Source organism: Pelodiscus sinensis, chromosome 2, assembly GCF_052426305.1.
Source record: "Pelodiscus sinensis isolate ZL-2025 chromosome 2, ASM5242630v1, whole genome shotgun sequence".
NCBI lineage: Eukaryota > Metazoa > Chordata > Testudines > Trionychidae > Pelodiscus > Pelodiscus sinensis.
Genome location: NC_143053.1, coordinates 50,318,550 through 50,341,936, shown reverse-complemented (window position 1 = coordinate 50,341,936; position 23,387 = coordinate 50,318,550). Strand labels below are relative to the sequence as shown.

Below are 23,387 nucleotides of genomic sequence, written 5' to 3'. Positions count from 1 at the left end.
AGTTAAGGGCCCAAGCAATGCCATGTATGTAAATATGCTAGTATGTGATAATTGTTAAGTAGGCAAACCACGCTCACTCACATACAAAATAGGTCATTTACGTTTTAAGGGTATAATCAGAATACAAAGTTCGCGAGCTAAACTCTTACTTCTTAAACATTTAAAACAGCTTTAATATAAAAATTGGCTAGCAGCTATTTTGTCTGTGATATGATTAAATGCCTTTGGCATTCTGAAAGACGGAATGAAAATATCTAACCAACCAAATTTGCACAGAAACTTTTCAGACCATCCACTAAAAGAAATGTTTTCTTTTATTATTACAAACATCTCACATCAAGTAGCATTTTATACACTTCCATTATATATCAAAACTTCTGCACAGACAAACTCAAATTACACACAAAAGCCCACAGAGATAATATATTAGCCAGACCTACTAAGACATCACATTCATTTCTTAGATTTAAAAACAAAGAAGCTGTGGTGACGTTCAAACTATTTTGACGTTTCCCCCCCAAGAAATTAAACTCTAATGAATTCCTTCTTATCAGCCCCTGAATTATCATGCAACTCTTTTTCTCACTAGGACTAATTGTTTGAAGTGTCTACATAAACATTTTCGTAAAACCAACAAAACAACTGGTACAAGATCCAATGAATTTTATTAAAAACTGCTAGTGCTTGTATTTTAAGATACAACACACTCTTGCCCATTCTAAATACAGTAACTTCCGATAATCCGGCACCTTTAGGACCCAGGGGGTGCCGGATTATCAGATATGCCAGACTATCGGAAGGGGGGGCTATGAGGGGTCTGGGGTGGGGGGATGCCACCCCAGACCCCTCATAGCCCCCCCTTCCGATAGTCCGGCTCTGCCCCAGGCGTCCCTGATTCAGCCGCTGCTGGTCAGTTTCAGCAGCGGCTGAATCGGGGACGCCTGCAGCAGAGCAGCTGGGGTGCTGCCGGGTTGGTCCCGCAGCGCCGCTCCTCAGCGCTAATGGACCAACCGGTCGCGCCCTAGCTGCTCTGCCCCAGGTGTCCCCAAGTCAGCTGCTGCTGAAACTCATCAGGGGATGACTCCGGGAAGCCCGGGGCAGAGCAGCTCTGCCTCGGGCTTCCTGGAGTCAGCCGCTGATCAGTATCAGCAGCGGCTGAATCGGGGACAGCTGGGGTGCTGCCGGGTTGGTCCCGCAGCCCCAAGGGGCAGCGCTACGGGACCTACCCGGCGGCACTCCAGCTGCTCTGCCCCCGGCTTACCCGATTCAGCTGCTGGTCAGTTTTAGCAGCGGCTGAATTGGGAAAGCTGGGGGCAGAGCAGCTCCAATGGTTGGCTGCCTGGAGCACTTCTGGGTTCCTGATGGCGTTGGACCATCGGAGTTTTACTGTAAAATAAGGACAACATATTTTCAAAAGTGATCATAAGTCTCAATTAGATACCCAAAAGTAGTGGGCACTTCTGGAAATGTTGATCCTATTATTAATTAGTCCCCAAATGGACTGCAGTTTACTCTAAAATGTACAGTAATTGTTCAATGCACTGATAACATAATTCAAAAAAATAAACTGTAAAGAACTAACCCTAAAGTTGATGTATGCCCTCACATGTGTTTCTGCAGTATGTTGCACATCAGGACCCTGATCTTAACTCGTCATTACTGTCATAATGACTATCAAATAGTAATTAAAATGAAAGTCAGGACTACAGGCTAAATTTTAAAATAAAATAGGAAGTTGGGGCAGGGGATAGGTTTTGCTCTCCAAATTAAGGAGGAATTTTTGGATTTCAAATAGCCTTTAGACTTTGAGGTAGATTCTCCCCTGGAAATGTAGGAGTAAGACCCATAAATAGTTAATGGAAGCTATACACATCACGTAGAGAATATGCAAGATGAAGTGTTAACTGAAACCAATTAATCCATTCAGCTTATGGTCTTGCTTTTAACTATTAACATAAACCCCATTTCGTTTTTCAGACTTTTGCCGGGTGCATGACAGAGCTTCTTTCTTCCATGTTACATTCTATTTTTTAGGAACACTGGTCAATTATTTGTATGGATATGATAGGCAAATAAGTCATATATATATATATATTTTTTTTTTCTCTCTGAGTATTTCTCTAAACATTCCCTACAATAACAACTGAAATAAATCACTCTTCCACAGTGATAACAAACAAGTTATCTGAAATGTGCTAAAAACGAAATGTGACAGTTTCCATAGTGAGGTCTGGGATCATGTGATCTACCCCGACATTTCCTTCACCAGTGAAAACTTCTGGACAGACTGATGGCACTGTAAGACTTTTAGAGGTTTTATATGAAATTTCATTAGCAACAATCAACCCTGATCATATTGAGGGAAACCGTGACAAAATCGGAACTAGGAGCAATAATCTGGAGTGTGTTACACAGTAATTTTTTCTTTGCAATACAGGCAGTCCCCGGGTTACGTACAAGATAGGGACTGTTGGTTTGTTCTTAAGTTGAATCTGTATGTAAGTCGGAACTGGCGTCCAGATTCAGCCACTGCTGAAACTGACCGCCAGTTCTGACTTACATACAGAATCAACTTAAGAACCCCAAGCGTCCCCAAGTCAGCTGCTGCTGAAACTGATCAGCAGCTGATTCCAGGAAGCCGGAGGCAGAGCAACTCTGCCTCGGGCTTCCTGTAGTCAACGCTGGTCAGTTTCAGCAGCGGCTAAATCAGGACGCCTGGGGCAGAGCAGATGGGGTGCTGCTGGGTTGCTCCAGTAGCGCCGCTCCTCGGCGCTACTGGACCAACCCAGCAGCACCCCATCTGCTCTGCCCCAGGCGTCCTGATTCAGCCGCTGCTGAAACTGACCAGCAGCGGCTGAATCAGGACCAGAGCAGCTAGGGTGCTGCTGGGTTGGTCCAGTAGCGCCCGGAGCGGCGCTGCGGGACCAACCGGCAGCGCTCCAGCTGCTCTGCCCCAGGCGTCCAGAGAAAAGCCTAGTCTGCTGGGGTTGGGGGGGGGGGGCGTACTAGCTGCACCCCCCCCCACCCCAGCAGACCAGGAAGACGCGGGCGGCGGACCGAGACGCACAGCGGTCCCGCCGCCTGGGTCCTCCGCAGCTTTGCTCCCAGTCTCCCTGGTCTGCTGGAGACCAGCAGACCAGGGAGATGGGGAGCAAAGCCTCTGAGGACGCCGGCAGCGGGACAGCCGCGGGGCGTCTGGACTGTCCCGCTGCCGGCTTTCCCCGTGGCTTTGCAAAGCCTCGGGGGGGAGGGGGGGGAAGCAGAGCAGCTTTTCTCGCCCGGAGTACACGGGCGGCGGGACCGCGAGGTCCCGCAGTCCGTGTACTCCGGGGCAGCCCCGTTCGTAACTGCGGATCCGGCGTAAGTCGGGGACTGCCTGTATATGGTTCAGAGCATTAATTGATCTCCTATCTTCCAGTATACTATATACATTTTTAATATTATTTTTATGGCATTTGGTCTTTTTTCCTTGTACTCCTTCAAGCAGCTATAAATCTATATGGGAAATAAGATTTACAGCAAAACTGATATTTTATTTACACAAACTGAAAACTTCGAACAAGTTCTATAACAGTGTCAAATGGGTCTGATTTCAAAATCCTATTTAGAAGTTAATTTATAAGAAGATATCTTCATTTGAGGTATATTACTAACCATTTAAGTGCAGCATGTTACCTTACATGGGAAGTTATTTTTTAACATCACAGAGTATGTAACAATTGTTGACAAACTTAATATTACCACACTTAAGTATAGCGGCGGTATTCAATTTGTTGCATCATCCCTTTGTAGGGGGATTATCTGAAGTTCTTTAGCTATTCTCTCTCCTAGGACTTGACTACTTGCAGCAATTATTCTTCGTGACATCAAATCAAATGGTCCTCCTGAAAACAAAGTCAACACAGTAACTGGCTTGCAATATTAGAAGAATTTGAATCTTGACAAAAATAAGCAACTGTCAAAATGTAATACTCAGTCTAGGAGAAACTGTACTAACAAATCCAAATCTAAAAAGGGGTACACATTACAGGATGTAAAATACAATCTAGCAGCTCATTCATGAATATAGCAATCAAATTCTTCATGCTACCCAACATAGGGAAATACTACTAAGGAGGATGAAGCCCCAACTCTACTGGATTTATACTGAGCACCCCAACAATACTAGAAATGTGTTACATTAACGGTTGCATAAGGGAAGCAGCATATATTTAACACATTTTGCTTAGAAACCACATATATTTGATCTTTAAGTTGAAGGATCTGTAAAGGATTTGGCAAGAAATGAGTAAGGGTAAAAGGTTAAAAAGAGACACACCATGATCTCATTCCCCCTCCTCTTCAAATGTTCAACCCAGCAGAACAGCAGAGCTGTGTGCTAAAGGAGAATAGGAAGGGTATGCTCCACACAACTCAAGGAATAGCTGATTAGAGGTTTCTCTGGGGCTACTTCAGCCTTATGGCTGATGTAAATCCTGCATGTCCCTAATTAGACCATACTACTGAGGCAAACTAGAATTTGACCCTTGATATGAACAGGGAATGATAATCAGAAATAGAGATCATCACAATCATGGGGATGGGTAGGAGCTCTATCCATTAGTGTTGGTCTAGATATTCTCAACTGTCTTTGAAGCCTCTTATTGCCATCACTTACCAAACATGGAAAGTTTTCCTGTCTGCTGTGGCTGAATGTATGAAACCATTTCACTTAGGTAGAATTAAACAGTTGTTACAATTTTTTCTACCAAAGTAAATATTTAGTAAGGGTAATTATTTCAGATCAAATTCTGCCTGCGATAAGCATGCACAAGCTTCACTGAATTAATCTAGAAACTAACATTCAGATCTGGGAGCAAAATTCAGACTGATCATTTACTTTAAAATGCTATCAAGAAATGATATTGCTGTAAGTGACTTCATGCTAGCGAGCAAGAACTTCTGCTAAGCGAACTAAAGATTAAAACAAGTAACAATTATTCCTATGCATTAATATGATATAAACAGTGTTTAATAAAAAAAAATATCCAGATGACAGGAAGGCTGAAAATCTTATTGATATTGGTCTTCATTTTGATTTGCTATGTGGCTGATAAAGGGCAAGAAAGCACCTACGAATGCCAACATTCTCCATACCTCAGTTTATGAAAGTATCCACATTGTAAAAAAAATCTATTTCCCAAAAGTTCCTTTCATTTACCTGATATATCCAGCAGCACTCCACCTGCTTCAGTAATGATAATCCCAGCTCCTGCCATATCCCAGCAATGAATGCCCATCTCATAATATGCATCAGCTCCACCAGTTGCCACAAGGCACATATTTACAGCTGCTGTACCAACAGCTCTAATCCTAAAACAGATACAGACACACATTATTTGAGAGTAGTTTACAGGAACATCAAAATATTAAAACTAACCACACAGTGTACACCGGACAGAGTGAATAAAGCAAAGAAGGGAACTAACGCTAATTACTGTGAGAAGTGTGCCAGTATATATTTATTCCTCTGTCTTCTCCTGCTCACTTTCTATCCATGGCAAACAAGTGTGAATGTATTCATTCACTGATTTCAGTTGACTAGCCTTAAAAAGAAATCATAACTAAATAATAGTAAATTCATAGGAAATTATTCTCAAAACTACTTTTAAGGTGAAAGCATCAGTTGGGTTAAAATAACACAAGATAAAAATGATGAAAAATATCTACCTTTGCAATAATTATTGCCCCAGAACAAATTATATGATCACACATTCATGAACTTGTCAGATAGCACATATTTTTGTATGTCAGACAGTTATCAATAAAATCTAGACCAAACTATTACATAAAGCATGGTGCAATCAGGTCATGGCAAGAGCCAATTTAATCATTCCTTCATTTACAAAGGGCATATATCTGGCATCTTAGAATTTCAAAATACAGATTCAAAACTGAAACAACAACATTATTGTGCTCTGAGCAAACATAGTTTATTCATTTCACAGAAAACCTAAAATCAGTTTTCAAGTGTAAACAGGTGAAACTTGTTTCATGATATCAAAAAATCTCTATGGAAGTATGAAAAGCGTAAGTGCTCAAGGAATCAGAAAGGAGCCTGAGAATCCTGGCAGAAAGGATATTTTCTGATTGGTACTTTGGGCCCAATCCTGCAATTCTTTCTCATATAAGCATTCCCTTTAAACTCAGTTGTGTGAATAAAAATTGCATGATCAGAACTGTAAAAAGGCGTTTTACCGCCCTTAGCCAGCAAGCATATTTGTGGCTCTACCATTTCTCATTTTTCTGCCCTTGCAGCTTTGCACACTGCGTGGTTTCCCCGCTTGTCCCTGGGTCACAGACCTGTGCATAATAGGACCCTCTAGGCCAGAAGTGGGCAAAGTATGTTCTATGTGCTGGATCTGGCCAAACATTTTCCTCCAGCCCATCAAGACCAGTGTTCTCTCTAAGCTGTGCAGCAGCACAGTTTCACAGGTGATTAATTAGCTCCACCCAGTCAGTCAGCTCCATGCAAGGAGCCCTGAACCTTTGACTGGGCAGGACTGATTAATCACCTGTGAAGCTGTGCTGAAGCACAGCTGAGAGAGAACTCTGATCAAGACCCTCTGGGTCAGGTCCAGAAGAAAATGTCCCGTGGCTCAGGGACAACTGCCTGCCTTCTGTAGCTCCAATCATGCCACTTCCAGAAGTGCATCGGCTGGAGGATACTGGCAAGTGTGCCTCAGAGTCCCTCAGGGGGTGGCAAGGAAGGGGGACAGCAGGTCTACACTTTGCCCATGCCCATAAGCACTGCCTCAGCCACCCTCACTGACCTTCATTTTCAGTCAATGGAGCTGTGAGGATGGTGCTGGGAGTAGGGGCAGCACACAGACTTGATGCTCCGCTCCTTCTAAGGGGTGTCCAGAGACATGGTTTCCAGCAACAACTGGCAGCTTTGAGCAGCATAGGGCCATCACAGTGCCGCACTGTGCTGCCAGCTGCATATGGTAAGTGCCTTTTAAGCCTGCACATAGCCTCCCTTCCCTTTCGCACCCAAATCCCTGCCCCAGGCCAGAACCCCCTTTTGGACCCAAACTCCCTCCCAGACTCCACACACATCTCCATTAATACAATAGAAAAGTGTGGTCTATGACCACTTACAAAATTCTTGGAGTGCTCCCCGCACCCCCCTGCAAAAATTATTTGCCCACCTCTGCTCTAAGCCAAATGCATATAAGCAAGGCTGGTCAAAAAATATCCACTGAAACAGTTTATGATAAACAAAAATAATTGGCTGTGTAAAACTGAACTTTTGTTGAAAAATATTTTTGCCAAAACCCAAAAAATATCACTCCATGGCTGAATTTTTTTGTCTGCAGGAAAAAAAAAATTCTGAAAAGCTCTACATAAAAGTTAGGTTATTATCTCTTGATTTTTCTCCTTAGTTACACCAGAGAAGGGGAACCTAGATAACCTGATAGATCTTCTCTGTACCTAGTTTCTATAGTTTCACACGACAGATTGTACCTCCAAAAACCAGCACTCTCCTCTGGTCTGGCAACATCCATAGTTCAACAGGACCACAGATGCTCCAGTACTAGAGAACCCAGGAGCCTATGAACAGGAGGGCCAGCTGGGTGCAACGAGAACGGCAGCTTGGCTAGGGACAGCGTGACACCGTGGCTGGAGCCCCAAGGCAGCCTCCAGCAACCCATGGCAGCATGGGTCCACCGCCTCCTGGCAGTTCCTGGGAGCTTGGGGTCGAGGCCAGAGCTCCATGGCAGTGCGGGGCCAAAGCCTCCAGCAGTTCGGGGCTGAAGCCCCCTGACAGCATGGAGCTGAGGCCAGAGCCCCAATCCCTGGCAGACTGCTGGAGCGCAGGATCACGATTGAGCTTTATGGCTGCCTCTAGATGTGCAGGGCTCTGCTAGAGCCTGTGATGCCCAGGGAGCTGGCAGCAGCTGGACAAGCAACCCAACCAGGATGGGTGTGGGGGAGACAGCAACAGTTGATGGGCTTAGCAGGAGACCATTCCTGATCCAGCAAATTCTCTCATGCTGAACCAGGGAGGTACAACCTGTACTGTTTCAAATGTCTCTGTACAAGAATGTATAAAACATGATTTTAGGAAAAAAAATAGTTTTTAAAAACCATTGTAAAATGATACTTTTTGGTCAACAGAAACTAAAGTTTAGTTCAGAACATATATAAAGGATTTTAGGTCTGTAAGGATCTTTTGATTAGGGTAATATAGCCTATACTGCTTTCTATAGAATAATCCATTAAGTAGGTTTTTCCAGGATAAATTTCTATGCCAACATAAAGCCCTTGGGTTTAAATAAAGCAATGAGCATCAGTAAGAGTAGCTGAGGTTACAAAGTTTAGTGCCTTTCTCCATGGGGATATTTTGGGAAGCAAGCAATTTTATGGAATGTGTCCCCTCCTGAGGTGTCCGATAAGGGGGCAACCATCCACCCTTAAATTCTGCATCAGACATTCGCTCATAGAGCACAACCCTGCTCCAAAAGAGCTCTTTCATGCAGCAATCAGGTTCCTTCCTCCAGAAGCCAGAGTGTCTCCCCTGTCAGTTTCCTTCTCTGCTACACTAACTCATCCACCTTGGCCCCTCTGTTGTCCTCCACCAATCAGCAGCTGAGACTACTGGAATGACTGTCTTCCTAACCAACAGTACGGGGGCAGCAAGGAAACCGTTTGGGGTGGAACAAGCAAGAAGAGGGTGCCAGGATCTCCAATGATGGTGGGGAGCATAGTGCACCCCATGGTGAGAATGGGGTGTGTGAGTAAATGGCCCCCAGTGGTACTGGTGGTGGAGCAGAGGGAGCACAGGGTTACTCTGTAGTGCTGGTGGTGAGGAGGAGAGGAAATGTATTGGGATCTCAGCGGTGGGGGTGTTGGAGCCATTAAGAAGGTGCAGATCATGCTCCACAGATATCAGTCTAATTCTTATAATTCCATATAGCAGGCAGGCAAGTATTATTACAGCAATGGGAACTGAGTCAGTGTGCAAACACAGAATGGTACTTAAAAAGAGATTCACACATACACAAACTGTAAATAATAAACAAGACTCATTTTTTCTCCACTTTAAAATGTATAATTTTCTCTGCATGTGGATTTAAATATTCTTGTTAGAACTAAAACAACAATACAGTGATTGAACTGAAAAGCCTCTGGAAAGTAATTAGATTTAAAACTGAAATAAAAATAACATAAGTGTCAGGTTCACTCCTGTTTAAAGTCATTTAGTATTCTATTATTATTTGTTTAGATTAACACATCTAGGGCCCCAGGCAGGTGCTGTGTAAACTCACAGGGCTTTGCCCGAGTAGGATGTTTCCAAAAGTTAAATGATCTAAACCCAAGTTTGGTGAACCGCAGAAAAGTAAGTAGCCTAAATAACAGAAAGTAATCTATACTTTTCTACAACTGTTATATTCAAGAGTAGTAATAAAGAATAAAACCCTTTATTTTTCTTTATACAGATATTAGATACAGTGTTTGTCAACTAAATCTAAGTTATTAATCACAAAAAGTTAGAGTTTTCAAATTGGCCTACAATCATGGCTGAAATTGTTGTCCCCTCCCCCAAATATGGAACAGATCCCTACCCATGCACAGTCCCATTAGCCTGTCTGGAGTTGTCATCCACCCCACCCAACATACAGAAGTCAAACTGCATCCATGCCTCATGTTCTGTAAACCTTGTTTCTTATGTACAGTTTCTTGGTAAAAAAAGACACAAGGCAATTTAAATCAAGTTATCATCCGATTTAAAAAATATATAGCAAAGAAAGCTGAGTTTGACTCAGCTTCTTTCCTAAAAATCATGTTTGGTGCAAACTTAAAATAGAGGACTAAGAATAAATTTAAAAATCTCTTACCCATGAACAGGAATACTGAGAAGCCTTTCCATGTTAGAAAGAATTATTTTTAAAGTCTCTGGTTCACGGTTAGATCCCATTTCTGTTACTAGAAGGGATTTTGTAATATCTGGGAATGGAAAACATAATTTTTTTCTCAACAGTCTGACTTACATAAGGACAGTAATTAAACATCTGAGCATCTCGTGCATTTTCACTGATTGGTCATTGTAATGAACATTCATCTAACATGTTCACTTTACAATCAATGTAGCACAGATGTAAATACTTTTTGCTTGGACCCTATGAGGAAGAAACACTTAGCAAAGAGAGCACTGTCCAGTCTTGCTTTGGGCATATATTCACTGGGATAACTTCTATTCAAATCCTTACAATCTTGATGCAATGAAATATTTAAACGTAGACAACTTCATGTTTGAGAAACAGAGATACCAGAAGTTAGGCCTATAACTCAAATGCTTTGCAGGTTCAGGGCTGAAATAAGACTATTTTTTTGGTAGTTTTGTCACTGTTTCTAAACAGATCAGTTTAACAAACACAGGCAATAACACCCCAAACATCCTAATTTTATTTTATAACATTCACAAGCCTATTATGTGCTTCAAAGAAAACAAAACACGGGCTCCTACTTTAAAGCACTTGGGATACATATGCACTGCATGCTTATTCTGGAACAGTTATTCCAAAATAGCTTATTTCAAAATAGCACATCTACACTGCAGGGAAGCCTTAACATTAGGCCGAGACCAGGCTTCCCTAATGTGGATGTGCTATCTTGATTTAGAGCCCCAGGAGGCCCTGATGAGGGGCTATTTTGAAATAGCAACAATGGAGCGTCTCTACATGCCTTATTTTGAAATACTTATTTCAGAATAAGCATTATTCCTCACAGAATGAGGTTTACAGATTACTAAATAAGCCATCTGTTATTTTGAAATAATGGAATGGCTGCATAGACACGTGCATTGTTATTTCGAAATAACGCTCATTATCTTGAAATAACGGTGCAGTGTAGATGCATCCTTACAAAATAAGTAAGCAAAATGGACAAAATAAGTGTACATTTGTGCAGGGATGAGGATGGAAATAGCTATGAGAAACTATACACCAATGGTTTCTGATATAAATAAACCTTTTCCAAAATAAAATTAAGAATTGCCACTCATTCCACTTCCCAACATGAGCTACTTAGTACTACTCACCTTCTTGTCCTGATACACAAAGCTTCTGACCATTGCAAAATGCACCTTTTCCTTTCCGGCCAGTATACATTTTGTCTTCCACACAACTATACACAACTCCAAATTCAATCTGCAAAGAAGAAAGGTTTCCTTTCCATCAATGTGGAAATGACAGTTTTACATAAAGTGAGCAATGGTTAATGTTATGAATTTGATTTTATTTCTCTGTTGGATATTAGGTAATAATGTAAATTTACCTTTTTGTTGACTACAAAGCCAATTGAAACTGCAACAAATGGAAACCTTCAAAACAAAAATATTTTATTAATTCATAATTGAAATATGCTTATTTTGTTACTATACATTTTTAAAGTTCTAGTTGTACTCCATCTGGGTTATAACAAGAAATATAGAATCATAGAATCATAGAATAATAGGACTGGAAGGGACCTCGAGAGGTCATCGAGTCCAGCCCCCCACCCTCAAGGCAGGACCAAGCTCCGTCTACACCATCCCTGACAGATGTCTATCTAACCTGTTCTTAAATATCTCCAGAGAGGGAGATTCCACCACCTCCCTTGGCAATTTATTCCAATATTTGACCACCCTGACAGTTAGGAATTTTTTCCTAATGTCCAATCTAAACCTCCCCTGCTGCACTTTAAGCCCATTACTCCTTGTCCTGTCCTCAGAAACCAAGAGGAACACATTTTCTCCTTCCTCCTTGTGACACCCTTTTAGATATTTGAAAACGGCTATCATGTCCCCCCTTAATCTTCTTTTTTCCAAACTAAACAAGCCCAGTTCATGAAGCCTGGCTTCATAGGTCGTGTTCTCTAGGCCTTTAATCATTCTTGTCGCTCTTCTCTGTACCCTTTCCAATTTCTCCACATCTTTCTTGAAATGTGGCGCCCAGAACTGGACACAGTACTCCAGCTGAGGCCTAACTAGTGCAGAGTAGAGCGGCAGAATGACTTCACGAGTTTTGCTTACCACACACCTGTTGATACAACCTAGAATCATATTTGCTTTTTTTGCAACAGCATCACACTGTTGACTCATATTCAACTTGTGGTCCACTATGACCCCTAGATCCCTTTCCGCCATGCTCCTTCCTAGACAGTCGCTTCCCATCTTGTGTGTATGGAACTGATTGTTCCTTCCTAAGTGGAGCACTTTGCATTTCTCTTTATTAAACCTCATCCTGTTTACCTCTGACCATTTCTCTAACTTGCTAAGGTCATTTTGAATTATGTCCCTATCCTCCAAAGAAGTTGCAACCCCACCCAGTTTGGTGTCATCTGCAAACTTAATAAGCGTACTCTCTATCCCAATATATACATCATTGATGAAGATATTGAACAGTACGGGTCCCAAAACAGACCCTTGCGGAACTCCACTTGTTATCCCTTTCCAGCAGGATTTAGCACCGTTAACAACAACTCTCTGACTACGGTTATCCAGCCAATTATGCACCCACCTTATCGTGGCCCTATCTAAGTTATATTTGCCTAGTTTATCAATAAGAATATCATGCGAGACCGTATCAAATGCCTTACTAAAGTCTAGGTATATGACATCCACCGCTTCTCCCTTATCCACAAGGCTCGTTATCCTATCAAAGAAAGCTATCAGATTAGTTTGGCATGACTTGTTCTTCACAAACCCATGCTGGCTATTCCCTATCACTTTATTACCTTCCACGTGTTTGCATATGATTTCCTTAATTACCTGCTCCATTATCTTCCCTGGGACAGACGTTAAACTGACCGGTCTGTAGTTTCCTGGGTTGTTCTTATTCCCCTTTTTATAGATGGGCACAATATTTGCCCTTTTCCAGTCTTCTGGAATCTCCCCTGTCTGCCATGATTTTTCAAAAATCATAGCTAAAGGCTCAGATACCTCCTCTATCAGCTCCTTGAGTATCCTGGGATGCATTTCATCAGGACCTGGTGACTTGCTGACATCTAACTTTCCTAAGTGATTTTTAACTTGTTCTTTGTGTATCCTATCTTCTACACTTACCCTCTCTCTGCTTGTGTTCACTACATTAGGCACACCTCCAGACTTCTCGGTGAAGACCGAAACAAAGAAGTCATTGAGCATCTCTGCCATTTCCAAGTTTCCTGTTATTGCTTCTCCCTCCTCACTAAGCAGTGGGCCTATCCTGTCCTTGGTCTTCCTCTTGCTTTTAATGGATTTATAAAAGGTCTTCTTGTTTCCCTTTATGCCTGTAGCTAGTTTGATCTCATTTTGTGCCTTTGCCTTTCTAATCTTGCCCCTGCATTCCCGTGTTGCTTGCCTATATTCATCCTTTGTTAGTTGTCCTAGTTTCCATTTTTTATAGGACTCCTTTTTTATTTTGAGATCATGCAAGATCTCCTTGTTAAGCCAAGCTGGTCTTTTGCCATATTTTCTATCTTTCCTACACAGCGGAATTGTTTGCTTTTGGGCCCTTAACAACGTCCCTTTGAATTACTTCCAACTCTCCTCAGTTGTTTTTCCCTTCAGTCTTGCTTCCCATGGGACCTTACCTACAAGTTCTCTGAGCTTATCAAAATCTGCCTTCCTGAAATCCATTACCTCAATTGTGCTGGTCTCCCTTCTACCTTTCCTTAAGATCATGAACTCTATTATTTCATGATCACTGTCCCCTATACTGTCTTCCACTTTCAAGTTCTCAACTAGTTCCTCCCTATTTGTTAAAACCAAATCCAGAACAGCTTCTCCTCTGGTAGCTTTTTCAACCTTCTGAAACAAAGTTGTCTCCAATGCAGTCCAGAAACTTATTGGATAGCCTGTGCCCCGCTGTGTTAGTTTCCCAACATATGTCTGGATAGTTGAAGTCCCCCATCACCTCCAAATCTTGGGCTTTGGATAGTTTTGTTAATTGTTTAAAAAAGGCCTCATCCACCTCTTCCACCTGATTAGGTGGCCTGTAGTAGACTCCTAGCATGACATCACCCTCGTTTTTTACCCCTTTTAGCTTAACCCAGAGACTCTCTACACAGCTATCTCCTACGTTCATCTCCACTTCAGTCCAAGTGTGTACATTTTTAATATACAAGGCAACCCCTCCTCCCTTTTTTCCCTGTCTGTCCTTCCTGAGCAAGCCATACCCTTCCATACCAACATTCCAATCATGTGTCCCATCCCACCAGGTTTCTGTAATACCAATGATATCATAGTTGTATTTATTGGTTAGCAATTCCAGTTCTTCCTGCTTATTACCCATACTTCTTGCATTTGTATATAGGCATCTAAGATACTGATTTGATCTTGCCTCCCTGTTGTGCCCTGACCCTCCTTTCTCCTTGCCATTATATGGAGGGTTTAAGCTATCAAAAGCACTCTTCTGGAAATTTTCAGCTACTATCCTTTGCCACCAAACAGGCTCAGCCAATGCCAAATAAAAAATTAAACTCTTTGTAATTTTATAATACTGCATCTTTTGCTTCTCAACTTTCAGATCGACATACACTGCAAAAATGGGTCTGTTCTTTTAACTCTGTACTAATTATACTACATAACGCTTTCAAGGCATGCCAGCAGTTGGTTACAGCTCGTATTTTATTTGAGAGCATTAAAGGACTTACACAAAAGTACTGCTACTCTAGTAACGCTTGCCTAGACAGTTTCTAATCAAGTATGAGCAAACAACTCAAGATCTATTATGTCTTCATTGCATTTCAATTGCAAACAACATTAAACACAATTACTTGAATGATTCCAGAAAAAAACAACAAAAAGTCTAGTCTAAATGTTGCCCCATTTAATTAGTAATCATGGACAAAACATACAAATGTACCTGTGTACAAAGTTTGTAGTTCCATCAATAGGATCAATAATCCATGTGGGATTATCTGTCAAGGTACTGCCTTCTCCAGCTGCAACAGATTCTTCTCCAATAAAACTAGAGTAGCAAAAATATATTTAAAACATGAATTAAAACTAGGGATGTTAAATGGTATTTAATCAGCTAGTCTGTCAGGCTAACAACACAGTTAAAGGGCTAAAGTGCACTGAAGCGGAGGGTGGGGGGGGGGGGAAGACACGACAGGCACGAGCCAGGACAGGTGATTCCCGGCTCATGCCTGGTCCCCTGCTACGCCTCGGCCTCCCCTGCCCTCCGCAGAGATGGTGCTGGGGAGTGGGGACTGGCTTTTAAGCAAGAGCCTCCTCCTCACCCTTACTGCCTCTCTCTGATAGAGGCAGCAAAGGAAGAGGGGGAAAATGACTCGTTGACTCACTAGTCAACTATCCGATAGGCATATGCTTATCGGATAGTCAACTAGTCGCTTACATCCCAAATTAAAAGCGACGAGGAGTCCTGTGGCACCTTATAGACTAACTGAAGTGTAGGAGCATAAGCTTTCGTGGGCAAAGACCCACTTCTTTGCCCACGAAAGCTTATGCTCCTACACTTCAGTTAGTCTATAAGGTGCCACAGGACTCCTAGTCGCTTTTGCAGATTCAGACTAACACGGCTACCCCTCTGATACTTGATCCTAAATTAAAATATGAATGGAATTTATAGTACTGTAACTTTGCAACAGGTGATGTTTATCATTCTTAGAAGAAAAGCATGTGTAACCTGAAAATTAAGCAGCACTTATCTATGTGAAATGTAGCTGAAAACAACTGAATTGCAATTGGCATTTTAGCAAGCCAGTAATGGTGGGCTACTTGTTGAGCAGTGATATTCGTGGAACTACAGATAAAACGGCACAATGGGAGAGATAATAAAAATGTTTATATGTTTTAATATTAGTTTACAACAGCATTCTTTTGGACATAATGTTGAAGTCTATTTTATTAGATTATTAAAGCTGTCTCATTTCCTCTTTATCCGTATAGTCAGTGTCAGGAGCGACAGGTATAACAGGCCAGAGAATGCATTGCCTTCCCTGGAACTGCCATTGACTTGCTACCAGACAATGGGCCGCAGAGCCCCTGCCCTTCCCCAAGAACCCCACCTCCTTCTTTACTCCATCCCCAACTCGAAGGTCCCTGCTGCTCACCATCTCTCTTCTTCTGGAGATGGGGGGTTGAGAAGTGGCACAGGGAACTGGCAGTTACATGCACTGCAGGTTCTGCAGTATAAGTTTTATACTGCAGAGCCTGCAACAAAGCCAGCTGGGGTTGCAACAAATCCTCCATGGGAGCCAGCATGTAATCTGCGATGGAGAAGGTAAAGGGGGGGAGAAGGCAGATGTGTTAAGAGACAGGGGCAGTCCCTGCCTGTGGTGGGCCCCACCGGGCTGGAGCTGCCCTCTGCCCGGGGTGGGCAAGGAACTGCTCCAACCCTTGCTGGTTAACCATTTACATCCCTACTGAATACTTTATCCCTTCAGTCACCATTTCCTCTTTTCCCACCAACAGCAATTAAAATATCATCAATAGAAGTTGTACCTGTGAGAAGGATATTTTTCCTTTATAGAAGAAATAATCATTTTTTCCACTTTTTGATCAGTTATTGTAACTAGATCTGCTGGTGAGCTTTTAACCATAATTGATATTTCTTCTTTCAATGCTTCCCGGACTACCTGTAAAGAATATAATTTTGTTAATAAAAAACTTCAGGAAAATACTAGTTATTCTAGCTTCCAGAAGGCCAAGGCATGGTTATTTTTTTCTGACTGTAATAATTTGATCTGACAAAAATCTACACATGTGCTTAACTTTATGTACTACAAATAATCTCCTTTAAGGACGGAATATTGGTCAGCTCCATTTTGCTAGAAGCAGTTTTAAAATTTCTTAAGTCTTACGGTATTTTAGCATTAACAAAATGCTATAAAGTGAAATGAAACACTAAATGCTACACCCTAGGTTAAGTTATTTCCAGGCCAGACTATGGACATGTGACTGAATCTCTGCCTTCCAACCTAGAAAATCATACTGAGGAATATTAATGTAATGAAATGAACCTTTGTTTGAGGGAATATTTACTGAGGCAGTTGAAGGGATTTCAATATTTACTGCAATTCTGAAGACTTTATGTCTGGTATGTGCCCTATCCTTATCTGTGTGCACAATAAGAAACTGATGTATAGAAGTAGAGACCTGGCTATCCACTCTATCCCTAGGCTCCTCAGAGATCTGTTGCAATTTTTCTTGCTTTCCTGCCATGTTACACCACAGCCAGAAGGCAGAGGGGCAAGCCACCAAAAGTGAGGGAGCAAGAGCTGTTGCCTCACAAGGGAGAGAACCTCAATAAAAAGTGGAGTGAGGGGAGATGGCAAATTGTCTGCCCAAGGGCTAGAGAGGCACCAGACTGGAAGCAGGCTTCTGTTGAGTAAAGAGATACAGGACTGTGGAAAAACCACTCTGAGAAAATGCAGGCAGTAGTCATGCACTCTGTTCAGACAGAAAGGCAGCACTATGAGGGACAAACGATATGCTGCCTACTACAGCAGCAAGTGCACTAAAGAGAGTTGCTTTTAACCAAATGTAAGGTACCAAAAGCATATGTGCAACAAGGAGAGAAGTTAAACCACAAATAATTGCTATCTATCAGTCTAAGGCATTGCAAAGACTTTTTCCTAAATTAGCCTAGTTGAGGAACAGAATGCACTCTTATTTTTAATTCATTGCCATTTCACTTTAGAATTTTAATTTATGTTTGTTTTTGGCAAAATATAGAGGTGCAATATTTGGCAAACTTTAAAACAAAATTTCTCTAAAAGACATACATGAGTTTCTCTGGAAACATAAAATAAGTTTACATACCTCTCCAGCCTTTCTTGCTAAAATAACTGCATAATCCATGCATTGTTGCCAAGAATCAGCCATCTTATCCTAGGTACAGTACCTATTCGATAGATATGTTAGTATAGACACTTAATAAGTGTTCAAACTGTTGACCAACAGCCCATTTACTCTTTCCCTGTTTCTGATTTCAACATCCCTTCTCTGATGGAAGTTATGCTCAAAGATACTTGAGAAATAAAGCTTGCCGTGTCCTCCACAGCAAAGAGATTAATTTGTGATAACTCTAATGCTTTACTCTGGTCACGCCACTGCCGGGCAATTTAAAGTTCAAATCATGAATACTAATTTTCTATTAAATCTAAGACACTATTAAGCATAGACCCTGAAAGTATAACGACATATATGTGTGATAAATTTCACATACAGTGGGCAGTCAACAACTTGGATGGGAGTACTCACCCCATGTAAAGTTAAACATTCATATGTCTTAGCAGGATCAGGGCTACAGTGGGGTTATGTAGATGATATTTTTACACAATGTTGAATGCTCACTTCAAGTTAGAATTTTCATTATAATATGCTTCAAATGTAAAACGGGCATAATTCAGTCTACTTTTAGATAGCGTTTCGGTTAAATTGCTTCAGACATTTCAAAACCAGAGAGCAAAATCAGTATCTGTCCTATTTCGGAGATATATTCCAGATTCAGACAGCTCAGAAATGGTTAATTTCACATAGAAAAAATTACAAAGTATTGTAATTACTTTAATACACATTTTATACCCTCAAAATATTATGAACTGTGTATGAAAACACATTACCAATGTTATCATGTAGGTAAACTTGCACAAGCAATATAATATACAATGTATGAATGTACTACACAATAGGGATGTGAAATCCCATTAAAAGGAAGAGTGGATGGGGGAAATCACTCAGGCCTGGCCGGATCACCCCTCACCTTGCTGTTGGGCTGGTACCCCTCCCACAGCAGGCAGGAAGCTGCTCCACTCCCCATCAGTTAATGGGTGAGACTTACCGGGTAAGGTTAAGACAATACTTTCATATAAGGTTAACTTTAAGACATCAGAGTGATACGTGACCCTTTAGCTTACGAGAAGGGCAGGAGCCGCTTGCATCGCCAGGGCTTTTTTTAAAGACAGGAAGCAGCGTCCTACTGCGCTAGAACTTGTTGCGGAGCCGCTGCTTTAACGCGATGGAGCCACCCCGGGGAATGCCAAGCGCTCTCCCAACGGCAGGCAGAGGCGACTGGCGAGCCGATGCCGCTACGGCTGAACGCCACAGCGCGTCCCACGGGGGTGGCGGGCTGCCTGGACCCAGGACACCGCGCCCGCCCGTTAGCGCCTCCGGCCGCTCTCTGGGAGCAGCTGCACGGAAGGGACCGAGCGGGCCACGGAAACAGCCCCGCGCGCGCGCGGCAACGTCTGTCGCCCACACGGCAGCCCCCGCCTCGCCCTGCAGCTCCGCGACCCCCCGGGCAGCCCGCGCCACGGCCTGAGCTTCGCGTCCAAACCGCCCCGAACTGCGCCGCGGGACGGCGACTCCATCCACCGCCACAGGCCTGCGCGCAGCCCCAGCTCGGCCGGCGCGTCTCCCACCTTTACCTCCCACAGCCTCTGCCGGTGCCGGTCCGCCGCGACCCTCGCAGATCCAGCCAGTGCGCAGGCGCACACCGGCGAAACCACACCCGCCCCCGCCGGCCTTTGACAAGCGTTAACCCTTCCCTCCCCGCGCCGCCTGACTGGTTGTCTCTCTGCGCCTGCGCACGGAAGAGAGGCCGGGGACACCTCCTGGGGGGAGGCTGCTACCAGCAAAAACGCTTGAAAGCTGCAGAAATTGGCTTGTGTCAGGTTTAAGTGGCGTGTAGCGTCTTTCTTTTGGTTGCCTCCCGGCAAGCAAGGGGAAGAGAGCTCAGGCGTGCAAAGCGGGCCAGGGATCCAACTGCATAGCGTCTTGGGGGTTTCCTAGGGACTGGCTTGTTGTAGCCTTATTTAGAAACAGGGTTAGCTTGATTGTTGTGCAATTGTGGAAGCTTGGATGATTAATTACAGCATGAAGGTTCACACAGGATGCACTGTATTCTTTGCCTGCAAGGGGGAGGAAGAGAGGGAATATGGGGGAGTGAGAGAATGCAGGGCTTAAGCCAGTACAAGATACGGCATTATTAGAGAGATGGTGCAAATCCTCGGCCAATGCAGATTTCAGGGGCAGTGACACACAGGGGCCCTGCAAATTTGGGTATAGCATTTATCCAATATACTTTCTTACTAATCCATGTTACTCACTATTGTTCCCCCAACGGTGCAGGCCTTCCTTCTGGTTTGGGGTGGGTTTTTTTTTTTGCTAGCATTGACATGTAGATGCATTGCCAGACCAGTTCAAGGTGACTGCAGCTGTATTCCTCTTCCATGGTCTTGCAATGTCACCTATCCTATATTCCCCATGCAGAAAGTCTTTTAGGTTTAGTCCTCTCTCTTTCTTCCTCATTATGAGGGCATTTCTATATTGCACAGTTCCCTACCTGCAGAATGAATTCCCCAGCAGGCCTGATAATCCCAGAGAGAGAACGTAATTGCCTACAGCAGAGGTTCGAAAACTTCACTGCACTGCAACCACCTTCTTACAACCAAAAGTTACATGATTCCAGGAGGAAGATCAAAGCCTGAGCTGGTGTAGGTGTGGGAGGAGTGCAAAGCCTTGGCCTGGGGGGGCGAGGGGGGGAGAGAGAGAGAGAGGCTAATGCCACAGCCCCAAGACATCAACCCAACACAGGGGGCTTGTAACCTGAGCTCTGATAACCACAGCTGACACTCTTGGACTTCTTTGGCCCTAGGCAATTGGACTTAGGCTTCAGCCCCAGGAAGTCTAAGCCAGCCGTAGCAACCCAGTGAGGTCCCAATCACAATTTGAGAATGGCTAGTCTATGGTTATCACACTGTTTTTTCTATTCAAATAGTACAGAAAAAAAAACATGAAAAACAAAGAACCCACATGCATGCTAAGTTTACCAGCGATCACTCAACTTCAGCAAGTGCTCTAGCACTTGAACAGTCCTTGAAACCCCATACTAGCGGTTGTGTGGGGTCACAGGGAAGTAACAAGCCGGTTTCATTACACTTATATCAGAATAAGCATACCCATGACGCTAAATTACTTCCTTATATCCTTTGGCTACTTCTACACTGCCCTCTCTTGCCCAAGAAAATAAGCAAATGAGGCAAAGCAGTGAATATCACCATGCCTCATTTGCATACTTAATGAGCCACCATTTTTGCGCAAGGGGCTTTTGCACAAAAAGGAACGATCTACACTGCTCTTTTTTGTGCAAAAAACCCCTCTTGTGCAAGAGCCGTTCTTCCACTTTTTTTCAGGAAGAATGGCTCTTGCACAAGAGGGGGGTTTTGCGCAAAAAGGAATCATAGAATACTAAGACTGGAAGGGGCCTTGAGAGGTCATTGAGTCCAGTCCCCTGCCCTCATGGCAGGACCAAATACTGTCTATATCATCCCATTTATCTAACCTACTCTTAAATATCTCCAGAGATGGAGATTCCACAACCTCCCTGGGCAATTTATTCCAGTGTTTGACTACCCTGACAGTTAGGAACTTTTTCCTAATGTCCAACCTAAACCTCCCTTGCTGCAATTTAAGCCCATTGCTTCTTGTTCCATCCTCAGAGGCCAAGATAAACAAGTTTTCTCCCTCCTCCTTATGACACCCTTTTAGATATCTGAAAACTGCTATCATGTCCCCCTTCAATCTTCTCTTTTCTAAACTAAACAAACCCAGTTCCTTCAGTCTTCCCTCATAGGTCATGTTCTCTAGACCTTTAATCATTCACGTTGCTCTTCTCTGGACCCTCTCCAATTTCTCCACATCTTCCTTGAAATGTGATGCCCAGAACTGGACACAATACTCCAACTGAGGCCTAACCCAGCGCAGAGTAGAGCGGAAGAATGACTTCTCGTGTCTTGCTCACAACACAGCTGTTAATTCATCCCAGAATCATGTTTGCTTTCTTTGCAACAGCATCACACTGCTGACTCATATTCAACTTGTGGTTGACTATAACCCCTAGATCCCTTTCTGCCATACTCCTTCCCAGACAGTCGCTTCCAATTCTGTATGTGTGAAACTGATTGTTCCTTCCTAAGTGTAGCACTTGGCATTTGTCTTTACTAAACTTCATCCTATTTACCTCAGACCATTTCCCCAATTTGTCCGGGTCATTTTGAATTATGATCCTATCCTCCAGATTAGTCGCAACCCCTCCCAGTTTGGTATCATCTGCAAACTTAATAAGCGTACTATCTACACCAATATCTAAAGCATTGATGAAGATATTGAACAGAGCCGGTCCCAAAAACAGACCCCTGCGGAACCCCACTTGTTATGCCTTTCCAGCAAGATTGTAAACCATTAATAACTACTCTCTGAATACGGTTATCCAGCCAGTTATGCACCCACCTTATAGTAGCTCCATCTAAGTTGTATTTGCCTACTTTATTGATAAGAATATCATGCGAGTCCGTATCAAACGCCTTACTAAAGTCTAGGTATACCACATCCACCGCTTCTCCCTTATCCACAAGACATGTTATCCTATTAAAGAAAGCTATCAGATTGGTTTGGACTTGATGACCTTCTGAGGTCTCTTCCAGTTCTATGATTTGACATGATTTGTTCTTTACAAATACATGCTGGCTGTTCACTATCACTTTGCCACTTTCCAAGTGTTTACAGATGATTTCCTTAATTACTTGCTCCATTATCTTCCCTGGCACAGAAGTTAAACTAACTGGTCTGTAGTTTTCCTGGGTTGTTTTTATTTCTCTTTTTATAGATGGGCACTATATTTGCCCTTTACCAGTCCTTTGGAATCTCTCCTGTCTCCCATGATTTTCCAAAGATGATAGCTAGAGGCTCAGATACCTCCTCTATCAGCTCCTTGAGTATTCTAGGATGCATTTCATCAGGCCCTGGTGACTTGCAGGCATCTAACTTTTCTAGGTGATTTTTGACTTGTTCTTTTTTTTATTTTACCTTCTAAAACTACTCCCTTCCCACTAGCATTCACTGTTAGGCATTCCTACAGACTTCTCGGTGAAGACCGAAACAAAGAAGTCATTGAGCATCTCTGCCATTTCCAAGTTTCCTGTTACTGTTTCTCCGTCCTCACTGACCAGTGGGCCTACCCTCTCCTTGATCTTCCTCTTGCTTCGAATGTATTTATAAAAAGTGGGGGCATGGGCTCCTTTGAGGAAGCAGGTGCTAGAGAAGGAACTGGACTTGGAACCTCTAACCATTGTGACTTGTAGAGCTGGACCAAACCCAAGTGGTTTGGTTTTTTTTTGGGGGGGGGGAGAAGGGAGGAAGAGCACTTTTGGTTTTGGAGTCTTAGTCTGGTCTGCCTGGCTGAGATTTTGGTACAGCATCTACCTCAACTTCCAGGTTTATGCATAACATTATTCATGTGGTATTTCCTCCCTGCCTGGGGCGGAAGAGTTGGGGCTAGGGACTAGTCTCTTGCCAGAGTTGTCTAGGGCTGGAGGCTTTGAATTAAAAACACAGCATAGGGCTCCCAGCTCCA

The 23,387-nt window shown here is 43.0% G+C and overlaps 1 protein-coding gene across 3 annotated transcripts; it reads right to left on the bottom strand.

The window, feature by feature from the left end:
• Positions 1-296: 296 nt before the first annotated feature.
• On the bottom strand, positions 297-19,498 carry IMPA1 (inositol monophosphatase 1). Of its 3 annotated transcripts, none has more exons than XM_075920465.2 (9): positions 19,402-19,498; positions 17,795-17,876; positions 16,475-16,608; positions 14,871-14,975; positions 11,320-11,365; positions 11,084-11,192; positions 9,882-9,990; positions 5,201-5,352; positions 297-3,884 (listed from the first exon to the last, which is right to left on the bottom strand). In XM_075920465.2, the coding sequence occupies exons 2-9, from the start codon at positions 17,855-17,857 to the stop codon at positions 3,766-3,768; spliced, it is 837 nt and encodes a 278-aa protein (XP_075776580.1). In that variant the 5' UTR covers positions 17,858-17,876; positions 19,402-19,498; the 3' UTR covers positions 297-3,765. The 3 variants fall into 3 exon arrangements, with proteins under 3 accessions (XP_075776580.1, XP_075776581.1, XP_006135350.1); XM_075920466.2 differs by having other exon boundaries at positions 19,396-19,445; XM_006135288.5 differs by lacking the exon at positions 19,402-19,498 and adding an exon at positions 18,816-19,383.
• Positions 19,499-23,387: the final 3,889 nt, after the last annotated feature.